The 15,524-nt window shown below is 35.1% G+C and overlaps 1 protein-coding gene across 1 annotated transcript; it reads right to left on the reverse strand.

The window, feature by feature from the left end:
- Positions 1–522: 522 nt before the first annotated feature.
- LOC130748949 (ent-kaurenoic acid oxidase 2-like) lies at positions 523–11,156 on the reverse strand. Its single transcript, XM_057602199.1, has 9 exons — positions 10,898–11,156; positions 3,760–4,084; positions 3,006–3,155; positions 2,660–2,917; positions 2,368–2,451; positions 2,207–2,285; positions 1,252–1,358; positions 888–1,006; positions 523–792 (listed from the first exon to the last, which is right to left on the reverse strand). Exons 1-9 carry the CDS (start codon positions 11,107–11,109, stop codon positions 702–704), a joined length of 1,425 nt encoding a protein of 474 aa, XP_057458182.1. The 5' UTR covers positions 11,110–11,156; the 3' UTR covers positions 523–701.
- Between the last annotated feature and the right edge of the window lie 4,368 nt (positions 11,157–15,524).

The raw sequence follows: 15,524 nt of genomic DNA on the forward strand, positions 1-15,524 counted from the left end.
AGCGAGTTGGCCTAGCTCGCATCGAGCTGATCCGATTTTAGTGGGTCGGACTGAGCCAAATCTAAATCAGGCTTATACTACTATTGGTAGGCTAGCTCATACTTTTGGACAGACTATTCGAGCTTGCCCATCGACCGTTGCCCATGTGGACACCTTTGATGGGAATAAAAAATATTCGGAATCATATATAGTTTTTTTTATGATAATAACCGTCGAGAAGAAACTTCACAATTCCGAAGGTTAGAGCAAGGAGGAAATTTCACAGTTTCAAAAATTAGAGCAACATGAGTAAATCTCAACTCCAAGGAGATGGTTTTCGCAAGGAATCTAGTCAGTGGTCTCATTAGTCCTTATGGAGTATCCTTGTACACGCTCTTAAACTACCGACCTAACATGCGTCCGGTAGGCCAACCTCCTTTCGTATTCGGAACCATAGCTATTATTAACAAATAACAACACATAGGCTCAAAAAGCTAACATATTCATGGTCTATAACTCTACATGTAGAAATAAGAGGCAAAAGAGAGAACGACACTTATTTGTATTGGAAAACAAGATTCAATTTTCCAAGTTACAAAGCGTGAAAGAGAAAAAGATAGTCCTTGAACTTTCAATCAGATTTAAGTTAACCTTAATCAAACTCATTGTCTATGAAATCGGCTGAATGAAATTGATGAGTACATTCCATTTTAACTTTTCTTTCATAATTTGCTGAAGTTAACCTCGACCCCATCTGATGGAGCTGGATGTGAAAGATAAATGGTATCCGCGTTTGGATTAAGGAGCTCCCACCTGAGTTAAATCGATGAATATAAAGAACACAATTAGAGAAGTAGCAAAATTAAAACCATGTTATCAATGAATGTATATGATCTAATTTCAATTACTTGTATCCTAGGGACAAATGATGAAGCAGAAGTGCAAGTTGAATTTTGGCAAGCATGTTTCCTGGGCATAGTCTTTGTCCTCCACCAAACACTTGGTTAGTTCCAGGCTTTAGTGGCTCCTGAAATTTATAAATTATCCTTACTATACATATTTTGAAATATAAAATTAAATTGTGTAAATGAGTAAATTCACTGGATAACTCACTCTAGCTTTAGGTGCTTCAGTAATATTTTATCATCTGTGATCAAAATATTACTAAATCATTTAAATTAGAGTGATTTTATCTCATATTTAATTATGACGATTTAGAGAACGAAAATGAAACATTATTTGACAATTAAGAACAAAGAAGTATGCCCATACATTCCATCTTTCTGGATTGAAATACATGGGATCGTGAAAGTGTTCCGGGTTGGTATGAATGTACCGAATGAAGACAAGCACATTCCACCCCTTTGGTATTTTATAACCTACATGAATAGTGAGTTTTCAGGTAATATTAGGTCTAAAAACTCAATGATTTAGAAGCGCAGACACATATTACATTGATACTTGCACATCTTTCATTACCAGGTATTAGATTCATTTACATTTAACTTTTCCTGTGAATGCAGAATTTGGTGAGAAGAGCATTGTATCTGTTATAATTAGGGAGACATAACTCAACTCAAAAGCTAACACACCCCTCACGCCCAGGCTGGACATCTGGAGCGTGAATTAACATCAAAGGGTGGCGCAAATGCGGGAGGTCTCCACACAACAAATGGATCTAGGATAGGCTCTGATACCATATTAGAATCGGGAGGCCTAACTCAACCCAAAAGCTATCTCAAGAGTTGAGGGTTGCTCTACCCTTTATAAACACTGGGATGGTCACATCTCTAGCCAATGTGAGACTTCTAACAGTATCACATAGTGATCATATCCAATCTTGCCTATGAAAAAAAATCTTTTTCATTTAATTTTCACTCATCATTCTTTTTTTTTCATATCACTCATCACATTTCTCATTTTATATATGTGGTTATACGGCTAAGGACAACCAATCTAACGACTATAATGCGTTTTCATGTTTTTTTAATAACTTTGCGAGTTATAATGGTCTAAAACTTACACAAACTCATGTCGATTGTATGTTCATCGGTATGCGGGTTTATGTATAAGAACCGCTTCACACAAACTCGTGACTTGCACATGACATGAGAGTACCTTTATATTTTCCCCTTTTAATTTCAGTTGAAAAAATACTTCTTTTATATTTCCCCTTTTAACTTAATTAGCTCAGGAACTTCAATCTCTCAAAATTGCAATTGTGTACCTTTATACTCGGCTTCTTCTACAGATTTTCTGAAAACAAATGCTGCAACATTGGCCACTCTTATTACTTCATCAACGACCTGTGTTCAATTAACTTAATCAATAGAAAGTACCAAACGTTTTCCAGAAAATAAATATATATGGGGGGGACAAGTGAAGGACCTTGTTTGTGTATTTTAAATTTGAAACATCATTAGCTGTTATAAGATCCCCAGGACTCCCCTTTTCCAAAGCCATGTTCTCTTCCTGTAATTACCAAAAAAGAAAAACAAAAGGTTGGTCATGAATAGCCTTTATCAAACTACCTATGGGAGAAACACATACTATAGCAGAACTCGACACCTGTAATTTATGGTGGTAAAAAACTTGTGGCGGCAGCTTTTTACAGTTATAAATTATAGGTGTTGGGTGTCTGCTACTATTATATTATCTATCAATCATTTTTTATATATACCCTTAGCTTTTTGAGCACATTTGGGTACTTGGCAAGAAGAGAAATAGCCCACATCGACACAAGGGAAGTAGACATATATCCAGCAACCACTAGTGAGACAATGTTGTCTACCACCTCTGTGTCACTCAATTTGTCACCTTCAGCATCTTCAATTTGCATTAACCCATCCATCAGATCATTATTTGGTTTCAACTTATAACTTTCCTTTTTTCTATTATCAAACTCTGTCCAGAAAATTTCCTCAAGCTTCTTTCTGCACTGAAATTTTATGGAACATATAGTTGATTTAAAAGTCCATACAGTGTTTTAATTTAAAGTAAACTTGCTTCATTGTATTGGGTTGGACCTGAATAGAACGGTGGTAAGCAAAACCAGGAAAGTCAATTGGGTAGGCTCTCACTCCTTCAAGCAAGCCTTTGTAGAGCTTATCCATGGAAAGTAAGAAAGGACCTGGCTCCATGCTCATAAATGATTTTGAAATGTTCTCAAATGTCATCTGCAATCAATCAGCAGTAATTCAATTATGCTGAGAAGTCTTATATTGAGTAAAGATTTTGGTGAAAAAATTAAAGTTTTAGACGAGGATGAATTGAAAAAATATTGTATTGATCTTGAAAACTTTTTAAGGTTTAATGAATATTCTGACATTTATGATTTATATTAAAACTTAAAATTTTATCAACAGTCCTGGTAACAACCGCCATTGTTGAAAGAAGTTTTTCCAAAATTAAAGTTGTTTAAATCATATATAAGGTCATTAGTGTTACAAAATAGATTGAATGTGTTTGCTATTTTATTTATAGAAAGCAAAATGTTATAATTGTTTGAGTATAAAACTCTAATAAATGATTTCGCAGCTCAAAAAATTAGAAAATTAATATAAAAAATTGATAATATATAAGATATATTAAATTTATTTAAGATTTTTCAAAAAAAGTCACTTTAACATTTTCACCTTAACTCTTAAATTGTCTATACACGACCCTCATTGTTGCCGACACGGACAAATACTTATGTCTCTATAAATGGTAGAAAAGTCACCTATTAACTTTTGAGTTAGAATTTGGCGCAACACAAATTCTAAAAAATTACCATTTTACCTTTTGGGTTTCAAACTGGGCTTTGATTTTACCCATTTTGGCCCATGATTCAAGAGCATTGATCATGCGAGGTTGGACAAGAGCGGCAAGGCGGCGGAGAGCCTCCGGCTTGTTGATGGCGTTCATGACAAAGCTGCGAACTCGGGCATGGGCCTTGCCATGAACAGCCACCATTGATGTTCTACCCATGAGTTCAATAGTTGGCCATTCTTGCATGAACTTATCCTCTGAACGGAATATAAATTTGCTAACTGCTGGTGTGTATACTATAATGGATGGTGTGCCAAATAGGTGAGTTCTAAACATGCCTGCTCCATCGCCATATCTATATTTGATTTATTTATCAGCAAACATGCATGTATTAAAACACCATGACATATTAATGAATGAACATAATTAAACAATAAAAAACGAGAGATGTCAATTCACATTTTGTGCGGCATGATGCAATCAATTATTAGATGGCGGCTTCTTGTTATTAAATTTGAGTTCTTAATCCTAAATTTTATAAAATCATAGGAATATCTTTTAACTTTATTCTTGATTTTTGTTTTCCGGAGCAGAAAACAATAGGAGTATCATTTTTTTCTCATCAAGATGTGACATGAACTTTTATAATTTCATAGAAATTAGATTAATATTAATAATTTTTAAATAGACATTCAATCAAAATAAATCCCTAATATTTAAACATTTCAGCTAATATATTTCCAATGTATAAAAAATAACATTCCAACTAATTAAGTACTTATTTAAATTTGGTCTCTTTTGTCAAATTTCATATGCAAAAATTCCTTTAATATTTATTTTCAATTCAAATATTTTGAGGTTTATAATGAATTGGGTATATCTTTTTTTTAGTACATTGAAAAGCTAAATTGTACCCGCTAAAGAGTGATTCATGGACCTCTCCCACATGTCCCCTAACTCTTACCACTGGAGCTATCATTCAGAGACATGAATTGGGTATATCATATAAATTTAAAGTCTAAAGGTATAAAATCTGGTGAAAAATATTTAAAATTAAAGGATTTATATTGGATATAAGATTAGAGTTGAAAGAGAGAACTTAGAGAGTTTTTTTAAATAAAAAAACTCTAAGATGAAACTTTTTTTTGAACTTAACTCTAAGATGAAACTTATTGTTTTGTTTGGTGGGTTTTGAGCTGAAGAATGGATACAAGGATTTAATGAAATCTATTTGTAAAACTTTCACTTAAAATATTAAAATTTGAGAGGTCAAGTAGAATAAAGTTTATTGGGGGACTTAGTTGTAATGATTTTCATAATTGAGGGACTAATTTGCTAGAAAAAATCTAAATAGACCAAAATGACTATACTATAGGGACTAAAGGTTTAATTGAACCTAAATAAAATCAACATGTAACATTTGATTTTTAGGAAACAATTGCCCAAATTTTACTAGCGAAATGCTAGCAATCACAAAATTTTTACTTTTGAAAATATGTACTTTTAAAAAGCAATTACAATGAGTGTGTTGTTGTGTTCTTAAAAGAGTATATTGCTAGTACTCTTCATTTTATATTATTTTTAGTTTTTACCAAGGCATCTTTACAGTGAGTAGCTGCGAGACCAGTTCATCGCCTCATTGTCAATGCATTAAAGGATAGAGGCTGGTCAATGAGTTTTTTCCATTCACAAGCGTTGAGACTCGAACCCAAAACTCAAGGAACAAAGTACTGAACTACTACATTAACCCACTTAGTTCATTCCTTACACTACTACAGAAAAGGCCTATTGCCACGCCTCAATTGCCATGGTTATAGGCGGAACCGTGGCAATAGCTCAATAGCCACGGTTATAGGCGGAACCGTGGCAAAAGGGAGAAATATTTTATTATTTTTTAGAGGGATCGTGGCAATAGGGGGTTATATGCTACCCAAGTTTTTATTTTTTTTCTTTCTCACTAACCCTAGCTGCGCCAATCTTTTCCTCTAGAGGAGACGGTGCTACCTGAGCGTTGGAGAGGCAGGGCAAAGTCGGAGGAGAAGACGGCGTCGGAGGAGAAGTTCCTCACCGTTCTCGATTGGAACCCTCATCGTTCTCCATCAACGAAGTTGCAGATTATTGCTCAAGCCGCTCGAACGCGAATCTGTCGACGTTCTTCCCTGGCTCGATTCACTCATCTTTCACGCAGAGAGTGAGGGAACCCTAGTCCGCACCATCTCTCTTCACCGAGCCCTGGTACCGTGCAGCCGTCACCGCGTCTTCGAGAACCCTAGTTTCTTATGCTTCATTTCGTCAAGGTTTGTCACTTTTCTGCCACTTTTATCGCTTGCTTCTTTTCAGTATCCCGTAATTTATGATTCTGATTTTACTATTTATCGTCTGCTTCTTTTCTATATCTGGAGGTGGTTTCTTTGATTCTCTCACTGGATTGGATTTAAGTGATAATGACAATAGGATCATAATCAAGTTTATGATAATCTCAACCTTGGCACTTAATCTCCAATCTTTAGCAGGTTCTGAACCTTCCAAGAGCTCTTTTGCTAACAGCTTGGTGGAGGACAGCTCTAATCCAGTGTGTAGGTGCTTGTGAGCATGTCCCGTTGGGATTAATTGTCTAGTATATCTATTGAGTTTGCTATATAGCTTTGCTTTCTAGACTTGATCCATTGGCGCATCTGTTAGCGGTGGTGTTTAGTTTTTGCTGTGTAATAGCTTGGCTTGTATTTGGCGCTCTTTGGGAGGGGACTACTTGGTATTTTATAGATAGTTGTTGGCTCTTGAGCTAACTCTCAATTTTTTGTTTTTGTAATTGGTTAAAGTACCCATAGTACTTTCTTTCATATCAATTTTGGCTTATCTAAAAATAAAATAAAAAACCAGTTGAAGCTGTTGTAAAGGGTTTCCTGCAGGGTCATGGAATAAAAGGGTAATGTTATGAGTATTATTGAAATTTTGAGCTGCAATCTGTATGGCTCTTCTTTGTTGTTTTCCCACCTCAGAATTGACATCAATTACCACACAAACACTTGTAGTCTAGGAACTGCTTTGGCTCTTATGAAGCACTAGCATAGTATAAGTGTGATTAGAGGAAGCCAAAGCAAGAGGTTTGTAATTGTGTTTGAAGTTCGAGTTCCTTTAAGAACGATTTGTTTTGTGAACAATATAGTTCATTGAGGAGTAGATTTTACCTGTCTTGACTCTGGAAGGATGTGTTTTTGGTCACATAGCAGGACATGCCTAAGTTGATTCTTCTAGTACTATGTCTATATGTGTAGTTTGCATTTATTTGTTGTTTTTGGTTTCCTTTTCAGGTCGAGGAGGCTTTTGGTGCGAACAGGCCAGTGTTTCCTCCTCAGTCCTCAATGGTTTCATTTTCTTAGGAAGGTATTTTATTTCTTTCTTCCCTCATCTCTTCTTCACTTTATGCAATCTGCATCATACTAATTCCTTTTATTTTTCTACTTCATAATATTAATCAACTACTAATTTTCCAAATCATCTTTTGCAATCCAATCAATGTCAACATTGATTACAAGGAGATGTTAACTTACTACTAATAACATGATCATTGTTTTCTGCCTGGGCTTTTTTAAACAATGATGGAAAGGAATTGGAGGATTTTCAGGGTTGATTGAACTCAACAACACTACATTTTAGGCTATTCTGCTTCCCTAGTCATATGTTGCACTTCTTGTTTCTTTTGTTGCTACTACATTGTCTATACTATCACCTTGATCCAACCTTCAGCTGTGTTTGCAAAATTTAGTATTCGTCGCTCAGAAAATAAAAATTTGTTTTTCATTCAATTTCATCCAAGCTATCGTGTATGATGGAACTCCTGATTTTGACAGCCTTTAAGGATTTTACTGCATTAGACATTGTTTGGGAGGGGAGGGTGGGGTTTGGAGGGAAGGGAAGGGAAGGGGAGAGCTTCTTTTTTATTTCTGAAAAAATAGTATCTAATTTGTCAATTTTTAAAAATACAAGCTATGAAATGATAAATTAGCATAAATATAGTTGTGAAAAATAAGTTCTGCCCTCCCCTCCCCTTCTGAACCCCCTTCCAAACAACCTCTTAGAGTCTGAGGTTTGAGATATGAAAATTGATAAACATATAACCTCTTTCCTATGGCAATTTTCCATCAAAACCTTTTCCTATAGCCATCTCCATTGAGCTCTTGATAAGTTGTATGTTCATGTATAGGTGGATTTTGGAAGAATAAAAAAGAGAACTTATTGAAGAATCAAACCAGCTTGAATGTATTTTAGCATAATGAATGAGAATTTGTGGCATAGAATTGAACCATGTATATGTTTGACATGATGACAGTTTGGAGATGACTGGAAGAAATCTTATTAACAATTCTTGGTCAATATTTTTGTACAATTGTATATTTTTGTCATCCATCGATGTCTGCACAATGATTTTCAATGTATATATCTAATAATGACATACATATCAGAAAAGTTATGAATGCGGTGAAATGAAAGACTTGGATGGTTCATATAAAAGCTCTTTTAATTGTTCTTTCTACCTTGGTTTCAGTTTTTTCAGGAATGTCCCTCATGCAGTTGGTGAGCCAAAGCCATAATGAAGATCAAATCATCAAATATGTTAAGGCTTTGGATGAGGTACTGCATTTTGTTTTCATGTGATTACTGCTTTCCTTCTCTTTTAATTTTTAATTTCATGTCTCATTAGAAATAGGAATAGATATATAGACCTGTTTCACATATGTGTGTTAAAAAGCATATAGCTTCATTTTATATTCTTCCACTATGACAGCCTGAGATAAGATGCATATAGAAGTAGCTTGCAAAATTTAAGGGAAGGATTTCAACTCTTTTAGCATCTTATCTCAGGCTGTCATGCATAAGTAAATAGTTCAAAATAGTTTAGAATAGAAACTTCTTTGTCATAATCTCCAACCTGAAATTTCACCTTCACTCTACTTGTTTTGTATATGTTTCAGGGAAGCCCTTACTTGGTACTCTACTAAATTCAGTCACATCTTTTGGTTTCTAATTAGATGAAATTCAGTCACATCTTGATTAGAAAGACTAAATTGCATCCACTCATCTTGATTGAAGAAGGATATATAACAAACTGGCTTGAAGCTTCTTATATGAAGATGAGATTTTTTGTATACTTCATTGCATTTTCAGTTTGGCCAGAACTTTCCATGATATTGGCCCAAGAGCAGAGTTTTTATAGCTCACTTGCGAGAGTATGTTCTCAAGAACAATTAGTTATCAATATTATTATTATTGTTTTGGACAAATTAGTGAAGTGGGTTCACTATTGTTATTCTCTTGGCTGGAATATTTGAATGTAGATTCTCTTGGCTGGAATATGTGAATGTTGTTGTTCTCAACATGTGATTTTGTGCAAGTTTATTTTTCTTGTATTTTTTTCTTGCTTATCCCTCCCCTCCTATTTAGAATGCACTGCAATTTATGTACATACCAGATCAAATAAAATAAAATAAAAAATCTGAAAAGGGCATTGTATTTTGTATACTACATATTGCCAAAACAGAGGCACATATTGCCATGGTTCCCCCTGGAATGGTGGCAATAGAGGTCATCTATTGCCACGGTTCCTCCCTGGGCCGTGGCAATAGAGGTCATCTATTGCCACGGTTCCACCCTGGACCGTGGCAACAGAGGCCACATATTGCCACGGTTTCCCTTTTTCAACCGTGGCAACAGCGAATCAATGGCCACGGTTCAACGTTCAACCGTGGCAATTGAGCAATTGCCACGGGAGCTATTGCCACGGTTGAACCGTGACAAAAGGGCGGATTTAACCGTGGCAACAAGCCTTTTCTGTAGTAGTGTTATTTTATTATACTTGGGTTATGTCCATTTTTTGGTTTAACCATAGATATCCTCTATGAAAGCAATTCTATTAGATCCTGAGTATGATAAATGTCGAAAATCTCGTGAAGAATGTGTCTCCTTAGTGTTCCATCCTTAACTCTGATTTAGTAACAAGATCATGAAATTAAGTTGGGTTGTTCACACACTTTGGATAAAATCACTACATGCAATTGATGTGATCCAAAATATTTTAACGTGTCTTGAAAAATTATAAATCATGACACATCCTAATATTATTAGATTACCTAAAAGGCTATCTAATACTTCCTCCGTTCCTAAATTTAAGACTTATTTTAAAAAATTGCGTTTATTAAGAAAGCACTTAATGTGACTAATTAGTGTATTGATTTTTTTTAAATGCATACATTCTTCCCTAGCTATTTACCCTTTGTCATTTTTTCTCACTAATAATCATTGCATTTATACCAAAAATCATAGTTAGTTTGATTAGTAGTAATTAATGGTAGGTGGGTAACTTTGGAATTGAAAACATACAATTAATGTGAGGGTAAATATGGAAGAGTACAAAACTTTTTGCTAGATTATTGTAAGAGGTCTTATATTTAGGAACATGAAAATTTTGAAGCTAGGTCTTATAATTAGGAACAGAGGGAATATTTACTTTGAGTGATTTAAATAACTTCAAATTAAATTATGATTTTGCGATATTTCTAGTATAAATAGCCCGACCTTGTAATTTATGATTTTTTTTTTAAAGTTGTAATTTATGATTTCTAGATCTTTCATAAATAAAAGTACTAAATTATTGATTTGCTAAAAGCATCTTCAATGCTAGTTCTTAATTCTTAAGTTCTTAGCACTATTCATGTGAGCCCGTATTGTCACATGTGTTTAAGCAACTCTCAAGTAATTTTGCTCCAACCATGCGTTCTTAGTTCTTACCACTATTCATTTGGTCCCACCAACCACATTATTTATACTTTTTTTTTTCATAAAGTAATAAAACAAAACTTATAAAATAATAAAGTAATTTGGATGAGAGAAAAAAAATAATTTTTTATACTAAGAAAGCAAAAAGTAAAATTCCTTATATAAGAACTGAGTTCTTATTTTTAAGAACTAAGAACTTCATGGCAGCACCTCCGATGGTTAATTCTTAACTCAAAAATAAGAATTAAGAACCTTGCATTGGAGATGCTCTAAGGAAGACCAGATAATTAACAAGGAGATCAGAACTTCTTTTTTTATTACACATATAATAATTTTTCTGTGTATTTGTATTTTACTTTCCATATATATGATAAAACATTTCAAAAAAACTTACTTGCGTCGCTTAGCATTAATAAAGTCATCAGGGCGTCGAAGAAATTTGAAGTACCAAAGGAAACTGATCATGTCTCCAACAAAAGGGAGCCCCATGTTTCCTGGTGGCAACTTGCCTCTGAGACTGAGAGGAACAACATACCACAGCACATTCCACCACCACAATAACCCACAAATAACCACCGTCACGAACCACCCTGAAACTGCATCCATTGAAAACGATTTATGGTGTTGTTCTCAACACGTTACTTGATTTAATTACATCTCATGCATGTGCATATTTATAATGCGTACTCACGATTCATTGTCTGCGCTGAGGCAATAATATTGATACTGAATCCATGATTCCTCCAACTTCAAGGTGCTTGCAAACAAAACCACCTAGCTACCTTGTGCGCTACCTTTCCATTTCAGCAGTTAATTAATATTTTCTATAGTTGATTCCAAGGATATGCCTTTTTATAATTTGGCTTTTCCTTGTTTAACTTATAACTATATAGTAAATATATATATTTCAGGCATAACTGTGTTTTTTAGTCGCTGACAAATGCAGATGAATCTAAATTATAACATCTAAAACATCTTCGTTAACAGGTCTGGGTCCCTTAAATTTTATTTTATTTTAATTTGAAATCAGTTCAACTTAGCTTGCATGGTAATTTTTTGCCAGTTGCCAACTGTGTGGCGGGCCTTGCATCAGTACTTTCTAAATTTTTTTTAATCACTTTCAGTCTCAAACTAGGGAAGGGCTTACCTCCTTCCTTCCCCTTCTCCCCTCCCCTCTCCCCTCCTAAAAAATCACAAACCCACCCTTGTTAACAATTTTCAAATTTGAGGGACTAGATTTGGTAGAAAAAATCTAGAATGACCAAAATCATACATTACTTATAACATGGGGGCTAAAATGTAATTAAATTAAAATAAACAACTATTGAAATAAGTCTTATAATTTTATTTTGGGAGACATACAATATTTGAATACCATTCTATTAATGGGCAGTTTAAGAGATGATTTTTTTTTTTTGACAGGGAGATGATTTTTGAAAGGAAAGGAAGAGAATGGCTTATTTTATGTTTTTAAGTAAATAACATCTATTTTATAATTTTCGAAAATAGAAGCTATGAAATAATAAACTACCCTAACGCATCAAAAAAAAAAAACTACCCTAAATACATTATACTAATAATTTATTTATTATGATAAATATCATATAACTCTCTTAATTAAGTTTAAAAAATAAGCCCATCTCTCCCTTCCCCTCCAAAAAAAATTCATATAACTTCTCTTGCTCTTTCTTACAGTACTTCATCTTCCTTTTCCTCCATAACCACCATCTAATAGATTCCGGTCATGAGGTAAAAAAAATTGAGGGGGCTAACAATCATAAGAAAGTCTTTCACACTATATATACATGTATACTCCCACTTAGGGGTGGAAAAGCAGGCTCGATTCGCCGAGCCAACCCACCAAGGCAGGGCGGGACAATCCAATCAATTATAACCAATGAACCTGCCAATCTAACTCGCAAAACCTGTCAATTCACGCAGATCAAATCTTCCGCGGAGCGAGTTAGCCCGCAAACCAACTTATTTTATTTATTTTTTTAAAAAAAATGTTTTATATGTGTTTTGTGATGGGTTTTGGCGGGACGACCTGCCAAAAAATATTAATGTTTCTATAAAGCTTTTACATCAATCATTTTAGAATTTTGCGAGTCAACTCGCCAACCCACGCACTAAGCGGGGCGAGTTGATTTTTCCAACCCACATTCTCTGGCAAGCCAACCCGCCCCAGCCCTATTTAGGAGGGTTGAGCGCGGGGCAGGTTGCTCGCAACTCGGCATGGCACCCGCGCGGGTTGGGGGAATATCTCCCCACTCCTCGTTCTTGCATCCCTCATATATCTTTGTCCGCATTGCCCATGATGAGGTGATTTTTACTCCATCCCCGCTCCCCACCTTTAAATGGGGACCCTGAACAATGAACATGTTATTAAAAATGTTATAAAGTTAAATTAAATATATAAAATATAAAAATCCATACAATAAATTGAAAATTCATAAGTGATTTCAATGAAAATATATAATAAAGTTCAAATAACATTAAATGATGTCCATCACACAATATGTGAAGTCTACAGAATAAGCAATTTGGAATGTAAAGTTCGAACTCATCCAAAATATGTAGTCTAACACTGCAAATGTCTACTCGAGCTTTCATGATTGATTGCATTTTTCAATTTTCTATTCATTACCTATTTAAATTTTAACATTAAGAATACTATTTTTTCTTTCAACTCATTGACCATGATTCACATAAGAGTGTGGTGGTGCTGACCTTGAATGTCGGGGGAGTACTTGCAAAAGAGACTTTGATGTTCATGTCAGTGTGTTAATAAGAATAGAATCCATGAGTCTTAAAAGAACTCAAGTAGCTCAAAATAAATAACATGTTATGTAAATGAACAAAAAAACTTGTATTTATGAGGCTCGTATCCGTGTTCAATGTCTCTGCAAGTGTAAGAGAAATTCTTAAATGGAGTTTCCAAGCGTATGGTTGTTTACTAGTTTTAGTGCCTTCATGCTTTAAGTGTTTCCTCTCAGCCCTCTTAAAGCCCACTCAGACACTTAGCTAGTTGGACTGAGATGGTTTGTTCCGGAACTAGGTCGTGCAAGTCGCTCTTACGGTGTCTGCTTAGGAGTAAACCCTTTGTGGGTTGGTCGCTCTTAAGGTGTCTCCTCCATAGATTTTACATTTTTTCTTAACCGTCAAGATATTGGTTTCTGAAAACCAACAAAAAGAACCACTTTTCACTATTTGAAACCTTACTCATGCTTTTTCGCTCACTTTGAAATTCCCATAATCTCAAATCTCAAATGGGACAAAAATCTGATTTCAAGATCAAGTTGGTACAGACATTTGCTCAATTTTCATGGTTTCAACGAACGCTGTAGATCACGTTCTTCACAATCCCCATTTTTGAGAACCACGATGGAACCACCAAGTCTAATTCCTCTACTTCTTAACCACTGCACCTGAAGCCACCAATCAGAGCCACTTCATTCCATCCTCCATCCCCATCTCTCTAGTTCTCTCTTCCTCCCTTTCTCTCTCATCTTGTTCCTCTTGCATTGGTAGGTCGAAGATGGGTTGCGACGTTGGCGCAGAAGATGGTGACTGTATTGTTGGTGAGGGAGATGTAAGTGGTAGTGAAGCTGGTCTTGAAGGGGAATGGAAGCATCTAACCTCAATTTTTTTTCCAAAGAGTGAAATTACAAATTATAACAACACAAAAGGGGAAACTAGAATTACAATAAAATAACTTCAATAGGTAACTGGTACTTAATCAAAGCTTTCATTACAATCCAATGGTGTATAAAATGTCTTGTTCCAGTGCAAGATTTAGGTGATAGTTCACCTTAGACAACACCTGGATAATAATGTTCGTTTACTGTAATTTATCACTTTATTTTTCTCTTTTATTCCTCTCATACCAAACAACCTATATTTTTATTCATTTCTATCTAGTCATCTTATCCTAGGGTTGTCCAACGGTTAGATTCAGCCGGTTTTGGGCCCAAATTGTCGATTTTGTTGAGTAAAGAAGAGCAAAACATCAGGCCCACCATCTTCCGCCCTCAGGCTACGAGTTATTTGAGTTTGATTTGAACGGTTGCAGTTACCTTGGATGGGTTCATTCTATTTGTTCATCCAAAAGAAAATCCATAAAAGAGATGAGAGGATGATGAAGAACCCAAAAACATACACATGTCCATTAAATACATAGAATATGAAAGAAACATATCATGGATCATAGATGCATACAAAACAACACAGAATAATCTTAAATAAATCCTAACAAAGAAGAAGAAATGATTACAAAGAGCAGAGCTGCGACAACATTCTTCATCTTCATCACCATCTTCTTCTTTCATGTGAATCCATCGTGTGGCGGAGTTGAAGCAAACGGCAGAGGCACGTAGGATTGAGACATAAAGGATATACTCGTTGAGGATGCACTTTGAAGCCATGGATATACTCATTGAGGATGCGCTTCGATCTTGAACTGTTTGGTCTTGAAAATGATGACATTGGTTTGCTAGGAAGGGGAAGTGAAGTGATAGGAGGGGGAGAAAAGAGGCGACGGTAGAAGTTTGAGAGGGAGAAGCAAGTTTAGGTTATTATTAATAGTGAATGAGAAGGGCCTAGTTAAGGGGAGAAGAGGCTAGTTATACTCATTGATAGAAAATGATATAAGCCCAAGTTTTTTTTTTAATTTCCATTGCTAATTAGTCAGTTCGGTCAAGAAGGAGCCGTGAACAGACTTTCTTCATCCGCCCAACCCACCATCCGTCATGGACAAACCTAATCACTTTCTCTCATAAACAAAACAAAGCATTATAGTATCTACACCCGTTGAGTGTCTATCCAATATTTTCCATATAAATTACATCTTAACTTTATTTTATTATTTCTTACCACTTTCTCCTTTTTTCTCTTTCTACATCCATTTTCTTTTCTTAACAAAAGCACGTGCAAAGCAAAAACGCACCCACACAGCCACACTCACAAGTATCTAGCAGCTTCCAAACCCATAAGCCCAAACCAGAAGCAGCATTCAAATTTCA

The sequence above is a fragment of the Lotus japonicus genome, chromosome 3 (genome assembly GCF_012489685.1).
Source record: "Lotus japonicus ecotype B-129 chromosome 3, LjGifu_v1.2".
NCBI classification, from domain to species: domain Eukaryota; kingdom Viridiplantae; phylum Streptophyta; class Magnoliopsida; order Fabales; family Fabaceae; genus Lotus; species Lotus japonicus.

Bases quoted from the DNA above. Each gene is read 5' to 3' on its own strand.
- LOC130748949 (XM_057602199.1), bottom strand. From the start codon at position 11,109: ATGGATGCAGTTTCAGGGTGGTTCGTGACGGTGGTTATTTGTGGGTTA. The intron at 2,452-2,659 runs GTATATATAAAA...TGGTAATTACAG, and splicing joins ATGTGCTCAAAAAGCTAAGG to GAAGAGAACATGGCTTTGGA. The intron at 1,007-1,251 runs GTATGGGCATAC...TATAAATTTCAG, and splicing joins TCAATCCAGAAAGATGGAAT to GAGCCACTAAAGCCTGGAAC.